General features: G+C 41.1%; 2 protein-coding genes across 2 annotated transcripts; one reads left to right on the top strand and one right to left on the bottom strand.

Moving 5' to 3' along the window:
• Nucleotides 1-275: 275 nt before the first annotated feature.
• On the bottom strand, nucleotides 276-5,544 carry LOC114543611. Its single transcript, XM_028562521.1, has one exon. It carries the CDS (start codon nucleotides 5,187-5,189, stop codon nucleotides 669-671), a length of 4,521 nt encoding a protein of 1,506 aa, XP_028418322.1. The 5' UTR covers nucleotides 5,190-5,544; the 3' UTR covers nucleotides 276-668.
• Nucleotides 5,545-5,631: 87 nt separating this feature from the next.
• On the top strand, nucleotides 5,632-10,783 carry LOC114543610. Its single transcript, XM_028562520.1, has one exon. It carries the CDS (start codon nucleotides 5,867-5,869, stop codon nucleotides 10,388-10,390), a length of 4,524 nt encoding a protein of 1,507 aa, XP_028418321.1. The 5' UTR covers nucleotides 5,632-5,866; the 3' UTR covers nucleotides 10,391-10,783.
• Nucleotides 10,784-11,751: the final 968 nt, after the last annotated feature.

Raw genomic sequence — 11,751 nt, 5'->3', positions numbered from 1 at the left:
TTGTGCATGGAATTATTTTTTTCTGTTGTATGCCAGCGGTCCAGTGATTTCAACGACTCAGCGGAAACCTTTCCCTTTGACTTTATGTTACAGCAGTGAGAAGCGCGTAACTAATGCCGGAGTCCTTTGTTGAGAAGAAGGATTTTTTAGGCAGTTATTTAATTCGCCTTGCAGATGTATTTTAAAAGCGCTTCAAATCACATAACGCTATGAATATGTTTTTTTGTTTCTCTCCTTTTAAAATACACAATAAAAACAGAGCCTTACTAGTACAGTCAAAATGGTAAAAAAGGTCGGAAAAAATTAGTAAGAAGTTGAAAATTGGGGTATTCACTCATTTCAGTGACCTTGATAACATAGTAAAAGTCCTCATGTATCCGACTGGAGCTTCTGCCGTTATGAGGTCATGACGTCATTACTTATATTTGCGCTAAATATGGATTTTTTAAAATATGTTTTGGTACGTAAAATTATTACTTTAGACTAAACAGCAATATTATGACGTCATAAGCACGATAACATACAAAATTACCTGACACAAAGTAACAACTGGAATTTTCACAGTAAAGTTGACAAGTGAATATTATTAAAACACGTTTCACAAGAATCCTAGCCAGGGGTTCCACCCAACTCTATTACACGAAAGACTGTACACTGTCCCGATATGTTTATGTTTTACTTTTCCGCTTTCGTGGATTCGCAGTTGCTGATGGAAATTCAAGTTCATCAGATTGATTGTCTATTGACAACTCTTCGTCAGGCACATGGACATCAAATGCTTCATTTTCCAATATCGGCGAATCGGAAATAACATCAATGCCTTCGCTCTTTTCATCAAAAATATGTTCTCCATCCATTTCTGATTCACATACAATTGGTGATTCAGAATTACTGCAGCCATTTCCGTTGCAATGGCCACACAGAACGGTGCAAACCAAACCTGCTTTCTTGCAGCCACATGATCGCTCACAGCCACTCTTGCAATTGCAAGAAATCAAAGTTAACAGTTTTTCAGGCGCAGGTGCTTGACGAGTGAGAACCGGTTGCAGGTTTCCATTTTTCAATTGCCAGCCCCACTGAGTTGGGGGCAACTCCACTCCTAACCACTGTTGCACTTGATGATACACTCTGAATGAATGTTCCTTTGCTGCTGCAGATGTCGGTGGCAAAGCCGCGAGTTGCATCTGGTTGTTAACAGGACAGTTAGCTACCGCTTTCATGAATCGTTTGTGTCTGTGATCATTCAGAGAAGTTGTTGACTTAGGAGCACTATACAATGCCAGAAGAAACTTTTCTCCCGCGGATGACACAGAATCAGGGGAAGATGTTGGATCGTTGAATACACTCACCACCTCGCGCCGTAATTCCTCGTTTTTCTGTAAGAGGTTGAACGCCTTCTTCTTGCCTTGTCTGTACAGGGCGGAGGTAGTGTCACAACCTGTCATGGCGTGCAGAAAGAACAACGAGCTGGATACTTCTGTCAAATGTTTCTGAACATCTCTGATAGAAAATACTTTATCTGGACATTTTCCAGCTCCTTGTTTGTACAGATAGAGTTGGTTGTCTTTCTTCGATAGCTGTATCAACAAAATAAGCAAGTCGACATCAGTTCCGACTACGACAACGTTGTTGTTGGTCGACAAATCAATTGCAGTTCGCACAATTAACGCATCTGCATCTGCTACCGCTTGTTTCACTTCTATCTCAGCATGTTCAAGATATCGCGTTAGACCTTCAATAAACCGTGCTTTATTCTTTCCATTTGTCAGAAATCTTTCTTGACGGATAGTAATAGGCATGTCATCCGTGAACAAGATCTCTGTCGACTGCGCCTTCATTGCTCGCCGATTTTGCTCAGCACACTTTGTGGACGGAGCGTCACTATAGCCATCAAATACAATAACGACCCTTTGTGTTTCATAGTGTTTTTGAACATAGGTCACATATGATGAATATATGTCACTGTATGAGCCATGTTGCGGCCATATCACTCGTCTCAATAAGTATCCACCATCCAAGACGACGGTACTACCTGCAGGATATGTCTGTTGACTATCAGCTACAGATTCTATGACATCATACATGACCGATTTCTGAGTTTTTCTCATTGATATCTCATCAAAGAGTGATAATGGTCTGGGAGCTAGTTCATATTCTAGGCAAGAGGCGAAATCTTCATCTGTTTTGATGACACAAACAATTCTGTTAAACAACTGCATGGTATTTACAGGAATGACCTCTTCACGTACTTTTACCGAGTTGTTGACACAGGACAGTGGAAGAACTTTGTCTTTTCTGTGCAGTTGGATGTCTCCAAACGTCTTTCCCAATATTTTCTGCATTGCTTCTGTTCCAACTTTAACAGCAGCATCACAATTTATTGTGTTGTCAGCCACGACACCAGTCGCTATTGACATCAATTCCTTGGTTGACATCATGGGACTGTGAACCATAAGCCACTGAAGAAGGGTATCAACATCTTTCTGATCTCGCAATTGACGAGACATTCTAAGTTCTACATGTTGCTCGCTTGTGGTGAAGGTAACATCACAAAATGCTTCAAAGTGTTGAGTAATTTCACTACAACCTGGCATACCCAACACCCAACGACTAACAACGCTCTCTGTCATCCCACGACCTCTTGTCAGACCTCCTGACGTCTTCATAGCCCGCATTAGTACCTGTTCTATGGTCATGTCTGTCCATACTCCTGCCCACATTTTGTCCGTTCGCCTCACTGTGAAGTAACCTTTAGAGGTAAAGGCTTCGAATTCATTTGGCAACATCTTCTCTTCTAATGTTGACATCTGTTGGATATATAAGTGAGCACATTTTGCATATGCGAGATGAGCCGATGCATGGAAATACGGAAGCATTTTCCGGATTGTTACAAGGTGAAGTTTCCAATCACCACATCTTTCAGCACGTATGAAATCACGCATTAGCATTACCTTTATATATTGCACCCACAATGCAGCTGTTCGACTTTCATTACTGGCAGAAAGCTGAACTGCCTCAATCTTTTCTATGACACGATTAAGTGCCGGACTTTTAGAAGCATCTACATGAGAAGTACTATTGTCCATTACCGACTCGTGAAGACAAACAATCTGTTCGATGGTCAAATCATCGATTTCCGCATTGCGCAAGATGACGATTATCAACGCAAGCTGTGTCAAAAAATGTGCTCGTAATGCTCGAGCATAAGCATGTCCATTCAGCATCTTCTCAACTGAGTCGACTGCATATATAAGACTCCACAACTCTTTCAGGCCGCTCCCACCCATTATGTAACCAACAGCTCCCATGAATGACATCAGCAGATGGAAACCACCAAGTCTAACAATGACAGAAGAGAGTTCACTGCCACTAGAGGAAGCAGCCACCATATCCACCGCTTTTACGTACAAGGGCTGATCAAACGTAACAAAACATGTTTGCTGCCCATATTTCTCGCACTCATTTGCTGCAAATTTAAGAACCGTGTAAATGGCGTCCAAGCTGCTGGGTGGCAAGTTGACAAATGGTAATGTTATAACCTTAGATGTCTGGTAATTAATAATGCCTTTGGTTACCAACTCCATATATCCACTCCAACTTGGATTTTTGGGTGGCGAAAGCCATGAACCACTCATCCATAAAAAGTCAAGGAAACTGTGAACTGGATTGGCTGATTGAAGTTGTCGGATTTTGGCTGGGTTTTCCACCACAATGTTATGAATACCTTTGGTGTTGGATGCACTATATCTTTGTAGTTTCACATTATTCACTGCTGCTATTTTTTCTGCTGGCGGACATGTCTTTACACGCTCTATATCAGATTGTGACTTAACTCCTGAAGCTGGTGTAACACACATAACCCCACCCATGGAATGGAATGTTCCATATCCATCTATGGTCCGTATATTAAAGTCTGCGTTGTCGAATACGAATTGCTTGAATGATTCCTCACTGACGTTTTGCTGCTTGCCAAGCATTGCCGAGGCTTCATACCGCCTTGCTTCACTGTATGATGCGCAGACACCAATACTGGATAGTAAGTCTATCAAATGCCGAGATGCTAAATGTCTATGTATGTACACGGAAAGTCCAACATGTATCATGGAGAGGAAAGACCTGGGTCTAGTAGCTGAGATTATGGAATGATTAATAACTGTACACTTTCGTGTCTTTCCAGCAGTATTTCCTTTCTTGGTTTTGTTAACCACAGTATGTGTGAAGGTTCTCAATGTTTCTGGGACAATGGACGTATCATCGAATGCTGCTTCAGATGTTGGATACACAGAAGTGTCGAAAGCTTTTAAGCAAATATCTTCTCGTATAATTGCAGCTGCAGCCTTTACGACACGCAAACGTTCTTCTTCTTGGCTTTGTGATCGTTGTTCATACCAAGAGTTGTTGAGAATCTTGAATCCAGTGTCTTTAAAACAAACAACTGGTGTTTTTCCTCGTCTGCTCGCAATAATAACGTCATCCCCAAAGTGTTCTTCGAGTTTTTTCTTCAATGTCTTCTCAGAACATAGGTCTTTAGATTGTGGAAGATACTCTGCAAGTTTATGAAGTAACTCATCAACCGAGTATTGACATTCATCATTTTCACTCAAGTATGAGAACAGCTTTTCGTATGCCTCTGCCAAATCGTTGTCTTGTGGACGACCTGGCTTACGTTTTGATGGCAATTTTAAGAAATTTGCATAACAATTTCCATGGTACCTGGCTTCAGCAGCCACCAAGTCTATTGCGGATTCAACACGCGAGAGTACGATTTGTCCCCATTCGTCATCACGTTCACTTGCTGCATTAGCAATCGTGGTTTTACATGTTATTGTTCGTATTTCGTGTATACTTTTCCGTCTGGCTAAAGGCTTTTTTGTTTCAATTGAAATATCACAGTCATCGCCACAAAACAAGCAGTGCTGTTTGAAGTTAAATTGCGTCATTGAAGATCTAAGGGTTTTTTGTTTTTTGGGAGAAGGTTGAAGCACGGCCTTAATACTGGATTGACGTGTGTAGTTTTTACGACATATTATGTGCACATCGATTGATGAAAGGCCGTCCAATCTTTCTGCGATTCCATCCCCGCGTTGTTCACTGCTTTTTCGAATGGTCTCCATTCCTCTTGTCACAGTAACACTTTCCTCTGCTAACAATTCTTCATCGCATAGAATGCAAATGCTCTGCTGGTTCATACTGACAATGTTTATTTTTTAGTCTCTGATTATTTTTGAATCTTCGCATCAAGTGAATAACACAAAAAACGTCCTGTTCATGATATATAAATAAGAAATTGAGAAAACTAACATGAAGCTAAATACTGTAGTACATATTTGCAAAATTATGTAGTTAATGATACTATAGAAATAGTAGACCTGAAATGTGTACTCCTATCTAATTCTCAGAAAAGTTTGTCGGTTTTAGTAGTATAGAAATTTGGGGGGGGGGGGAACCACTTACCACTTGCCCTTTGCCAGAACATGGCCTTGAAGAAAAGTAAATTCCAGCCGTAAGTTACAGTCGTAACCAAATCGCGAGGTCTTTGGTCAGTTCCCACGATTGGGAGGGAATTTGTTTGTTTACGCCCTGTTCTGCAAAGGGCAGTGGTAAGTGGTTCCCCCCCCCCCCCAAATTTCTATACTACTAAAACCGACAAACTTTTCTGAGAATTAGATAGGAGTACACATTTCAGGTCTACTATTTCTATAGTATCATTAACTACATAATTTTGCAAATATGTACTACAGTATTTAGCTTCATGTTAGTTTTCTCAATTTCTTATTTATATATCATGAACAGGACGTTTTTTGTGTTATTCACTTGATGCGAAGATTCAAAAATAATCAGAGACTAAAAAATAAACATTGTCAGTATGAACCAGCAGAGCATTTGCATTCTATGCGATGAAGAATTGTTAGCAGAGGAAAGTGTTACTGTGACAAGAGGAATGGAGACCATTCGAAAAAGCAGTGAACAACGCGGGGATGGAATCGCAGAAAGATTGGACGGCCTTTCATCAATCGATGTGCACATAATATGTCGTAAAAACTACACACGTCAATCCAGTATTAAGGCCGTGCTTCAACCTTCTCCCAAAAAACAAAAAACCCTTAGATCTTCAATGACGCAATTTAACTTCAAACAGCACTGCTTGTTTTGTGGCGATGACTGTGATATTTCAATTGAAACAAAAAAGCCTTTAGCCAGACGGAAAAGTATACACGAAATACGAACAATAACATGTAAAACCACGATTGCTAATGCAGCAAGTGAACGTGATGACGAATGGGGACAAATCGTACTCTCGCGTGTTGAATCCGCAATAGACTTGGTGGCTGCTGAAGCCAGGTACCATGGAAATTGTTATGCAAATTTCTTAAAATTGCCATCAAAACGTAAGCCAGGTCGTCCACAAGACAACGATTTGGCAGAGGCATACGAAAAGCTGTTCTCATACTTGAGTGAAAATGATGAATGTCAATACTCGGTTGATGAGTTACTTCATAAACTTGCAGAGTATCTTCCACAATCTAAAGACCTATGTTCTGAGAAGACATTGAAGAAAAAACTCGAAGAACACTTTGGGGATGACGTTATTATTGCGAGCAGACGAGGAAAAACACCAGTTGTTTGTTTTAAAGACACTGGATTCAAGATTCTCAACAACTCTTGGTATGAACAACGATCACAAAGCCAAGAAGAAGAACGTTTGCGTGTCGTAAAGGCTGCAGCTGCAATTATACGAGAAGATATTTGCTTAAAAGCTTTCGACACTTCTGTGTATCCAACATCTGAAGCAGCATTCGATGATACGTCCATTGTCCCAGAAACATTGAGAACCTTCACACATACTGTGGTTAACAAAACCAAGAAAGGAAATACTGCTGGAAAGACACGAAAGTGTACAGTTATTAATCATTCCATAATCTCAGCTACTAGACCCAGGTCTTTCCTCTCCATGATACATGTTGGACTTTCCGTGTACATACATAGACATTTAGCATCTCGGCATTTGATAGACTTACTATCCAGTATTGGTGTCTGCGCATCATACAGTGAAGCAAGGCGGTATGAAGCCTCGGCAATGCTTGGCAAGCAGCAAAACGTCAGTGAGGAATCATTCAAGCAATTCGTATTCGACAACGCAGACTTTAATATACGGACCATAGATGGATATGGAACATTCCATTCCATGGGTGGGGTTATGTGTGTTACACCAGCTTCAGGAGTTAAGTCACAATCTGATATAGAGCGTGTAAAGACATGTCCGCCAGCAGAAAAAATAGCAGCAGTGAATAATGTGAAACTACAAAGATATAGTGCATCCAACACCAAAGGTATTCATAACATTGTGGTGGAAAACCCAGCCAAAATCCGACAACTTCAATCAGCCAATCCAGTTCACAGTTTCCTTGACTTTTTATGGATGAGTGGTTCATGGCTTTCGCCACCCAAAAATCCAAGTTGGAGTGGATATATGGAGTTGGTAACCAAAGGCATTATTAATTACCAGACATCTAAGGTTATAACATTACCATTTGTCAACTTGCCACCCAGCAGCTTGGACGCCATTTACACGGTTCTTAAATTTGCAGCAAATGAGTGCGAGAAATATGGGCAGCAAACATGTTTTGTTACGTTTGATCAGCCCTTGTACGTAAAAGCGGTGGATATGGTGGCTGCTTCCTCTAGTGGCAGTGAACTCTCTTCTGTCATTGTTAGACTTGGTGGTTTCCATCTGCTGATGTCATTCATGGGAGCTGTTGGTTACATAATGGGTGGGAGCGGCCTGAAAGAGTTGTGGAGTCTTATATATGCAGTCGACTCAGTTGAGAAGATGCTGAATGGACATGCTTATGCTCGAGCATTACGAGCACATTTTTTGACACAGCTTGCGTTGATAATCGTCATCTTGCGCAATGCGGAAATCGATGATTTGACCATCGAACAGATTGTTTGTCTTCACGAGTCGGTAATGGACAATAGTACTTCTCATGTAGATGCTTCTAAAAGTCCGGCACTTAATCGTGTCATAGAAAAGATTGAGGCAGTTCAGCTTTCTGCCAGTAATGAAAGTCGAACAGCTGCATTGTGGGTGCAATATATAAATCAGGTAATGCTAATGCGTGATTTCATACGTGCTGAAAGATGTGGTGATTGGAAACTTCACCTTGTAACAATCCGGAAAATGCTTCCGTATTTCCATGCATCGGCTCATCTCGCATATGCAAAATGTGCTCACTTATATATCCAACAGATGTCAACATTAGAAGAGAAGATGTTGCCAAATGAATTCGAAGCCTTTACCTCTAAAGGTTACTTCACAGTGAGGCGAACGGACAAAATGTGGGCAGGAGTATGGACAGACATGACCATAGAACAGGTACTAATGCGGGCTATGAAGACGTCAGGAGGTCTGACAAGAGGTCGTGGGATGACAGAGAGCGTTGTTAGTCGTTGGGTGTTGGGTATGCCAGGTTGTAGTGAAATTACTCAACACTTTGAAGCATTTTGTGATGTTACCTTCACCACAAGCGAGCAACATGTAGAACTTAGAATGTCTCGTCAATTGCGAGATCAGAAAGATGTTGATACCCTTCTTCAGTGGCTTATGGTTCACAGTCCCATGATGTCAACCAAGGAATTGATGTCAATAGCGACTGGTGTCGTGGCTGACAACACAATAAATTGTGATGCTGCTGTTAAAGTTGGAACAGAAGCAATGCAGAAAATATTGGGAAAGACGTTTGGAGACATCCAACTGCACAGAAAAGACAAAGTTCTTCCACTGTCCTGTGTCAACAACTCGGTAAAAGTACGTGAAGAGGTCATTCCTGTAAATACCATGCAGTTGTTTAACAGAATTGTTTGTGTCATCAAAACAGATGAAGATTTCGCCTCTTGCCTAGAATATGAACTAGCTCCCAGACCATTATCACTCTTTGATGAGATATCAATGAGAAAAACTCAGAAATCGGTCATGTATGATGTCATAGAATCTGTAGCTGATAGTCAACAGACATATCCTGCAGGTAGTACCGTCGTCTTGGATGGTGGATACTTATTGAGACGAGTGATATGGCCGCAACATGGCTCATACAGTGACATATATTCATCATATGTGACCTATGTTCAAAAACACTATGAAACACAAAGGGTCGTTATTGTATTTGATGGCTATAGTGACGCTCCGTCCACAAAGTGTGCTGAGCAAAATCGGCGAGCAATGAAGGCGCAGTCGACAGAGATCTTGTTCACGGATGACATGCCTATTACTATCCGTCAAGAAAGATTTCTGACAAATGGAAAGAATAAAGCACGGTTTATTGAAGGTCTAACGCGATATCTTGAACATGCTGAGATAGAAGTGAAACAAGCGGTAGCAGATGCAGATGCGTTAATTGTGCGAACTGCAATTGATTTGTCGACCAACAACAACGTTGTCGTAGTCGGAACTGATGTCGACTTGCTTATTTTGTTGATACAGCTATCGAAGAAAGACAACCAACTCTATCTGTACAAACAAGGAGCTGGAAAATGTCCAGATAAAGTATTTTCTATCAGAGATGTTCAGAAACATTTGACAGAAGTATCCAGCTCGTTGTTCTTTCTGCACGCCATGACAGGTTGTGACACTACCTCCGCCCTGTACAGACAAGGCAAGAAGAAGGCGTTCAACCTCTTACAGAAAAACGAGGAATTACGGCGCGAGGTGGTGAGTGTATTCAACGATCCAACATCTTCCCCTGATTCTGTGTCATCCGCGGGAGAAAAGTTTCTTCTGGCATTGTATAGTGCTCCTAAGTCAACAACTTCTCTGAATGATCACAGACACAAACGATTCATGAAAGCGGTAGCTAACTGTCCTGTTAACAACCAGATGCAACTCGCGGCTTTGCCACCGACATCTGCAGCAGCAAAGGAACATTCATTCAGAGTGTATCATCAAGTGCAACAGTGGTTAGGAGTGGAGTTGCCCCCAACTCAGTGGGGCTGGCAATTGAAAAATGGAAACCTGCAACCGGTTCTCACTCGTCAAGCACCTGCGCCTGAAAAACTGTTAACTTTGATTTCTTGCAATTGCAAGAGTGGCTGTGAGCGATCATGTGGCTGCAAGAAAGCAGGTTTGGTTTGCACCGTTCTGTGTGGCCATTGCAACGGAAATGGCTGCAGTAATTCTGAATCACCAATTGTATGTGAATCAGAAATGGATGGAGAACATATTTTTGATGAAAAGAGCGAAGGCATTGATGTTATTTCCGATTCGCCGATATTGGAAAATGAAGCATTTGATGTCCATGTGCCTGACGAAGAGTTGTCAATAGACAATCAATCTGATGAACTTGAATTTCCATCAGCAACTGCGAATCCACGAAAGCGGAAAAGTAAAACATAAACATATCGGGACAGTGTACAGTCTTTCGTGTAATAGAGTTGGGTGGAACCCCTGGCTAGGATTCTTGTGAAACGTGTTTTAATAATATTCACTTGTCAACTTTACTGTGAAAATTCCAGTTGTTACTTTGTGTCAGGTAATTTTGTATGTTATCGTGCTTATGACGTCATAATATTGCTGTTTAGTCTAAAGTAATAATTTTACGTACCAAAACATATTTTAAAAAATCCATATTTAGCGCAAATATAAGTAATGACGTCATGACCTCATAACGGCAGAAGCTCCAGTCGGATACATGAGGACTTTTACTATGTTATCAAGGTCACTGAAATGAGTGAATACCCCAATTTTCAACTTCTTACTAATTTTTTCCGACCTTTTTTACCATTTTGACTGTACTATATTGAAAAAATGACATACAATATTTTTTCGCAATTAATATTCACTGTATCATGGGCCAACGAACCAATCAGATGCTTGTATTTGTGTTGTTATGCCTCGCCCCAGCGTCCGCGTTGTATGTCACGTTCGCACTTCGTTCTGCCGGTTCGCGATTGACTAAAAATGCCAGTGTTTATTTCGCAGATTAACCTCGAAATCTCCCCAAATTTCTTCTGAAATCTGCTCCAACAATAAGAGCGTATTTTTTCCGATTCAAACGCATCGCTTCTGATATATTGTCGACGCATAGTTGCAATGCCTCTGCGAAGAAGGGCGATTTATGCGGCCGTAGTTTGTTGTCATTCAATACTATGCGTGCTTGCCCCAAAACGGGGAGTACAGCGCTCGGGTGTGATTCTTGAGCGCTTGTAGGCCGTGTAGACAATGCAAGCGCGGTAACCGAGTGAGCAGGTAGCCTTCTAGGCATTTTCACAACAAAACCTCGCTCATTTCTTCGAGGGAAAACGAATATGGGCGAATACTCGAACGAAAACAATAACTTAGGGGAAGAAATGAAGCTAAAACTATAAAAGTAAGTGAAGTATTTGTCATGTATTTGGCCTAATTTAATATCTATATGCATGGCTTGACCGCTCGCTTCGAGACAAACCACGCAAGCGATAACCAGCTGTTGAAGGGGATTTTTCACAAAGTTTCTTTTAAATTAAGGAATCCTAGTCGTTTCTTTTACGTTCCTGAACGATATTTTGTATTCATCAGTGTTTCTACAAGTTATGTGATTAAATTTTAGACAGAGTCGCCCGATGGTTCGTGGGTTTCCACGTAATAGCATATTTAAGACATTGCAATGGCGTCGTCAACTAAGAACGAAAAAATCGAGAAAGAACGGCCAACAACGATGTTTGAGGGCAAAAATATCCACTCGTCGCCAGTGGACGGCAAGTTGTTATGTAGCTTTA

Source organism: Dendronephthya gigantea, unplaced genomic scaffold (assembly GCF_004324835.1).
Source record: "Dendronephthya gigantea isolate DGI-Jeju-01 unplaced genomic scaffold, DenGig_1.0 000496F, whole genome shotgun sequence".
Taxonomy (NCBI): Eukaryota; Metazoa; Cnidaria; class Anthozoa; order Malacalcyonacea; family Nephtheidae; genus Dendronephthya; species Dendronephthya gigantea.
This window is presented reverse-complemented; position numbering and strand designations above follow the sequence as displayed.

What these genes read in the sequence shown, in the direction of transcription:
- LOC114543611 (XM_028562521.1), bottom strand. Translation starts at nt 5,189, where the DNA reads ATGAACCAGCAGAGCATTTGCATTCTATGCGATGAAGAATTGTTAGCA.
- LOC114543610 (XM_028562520.1), top strand. Translation starts at nt 5,867, where the DNA reads ATGAACCAGCAGAGCATTTGCATTCTATGCGATGAAGAATTGTTAGCA.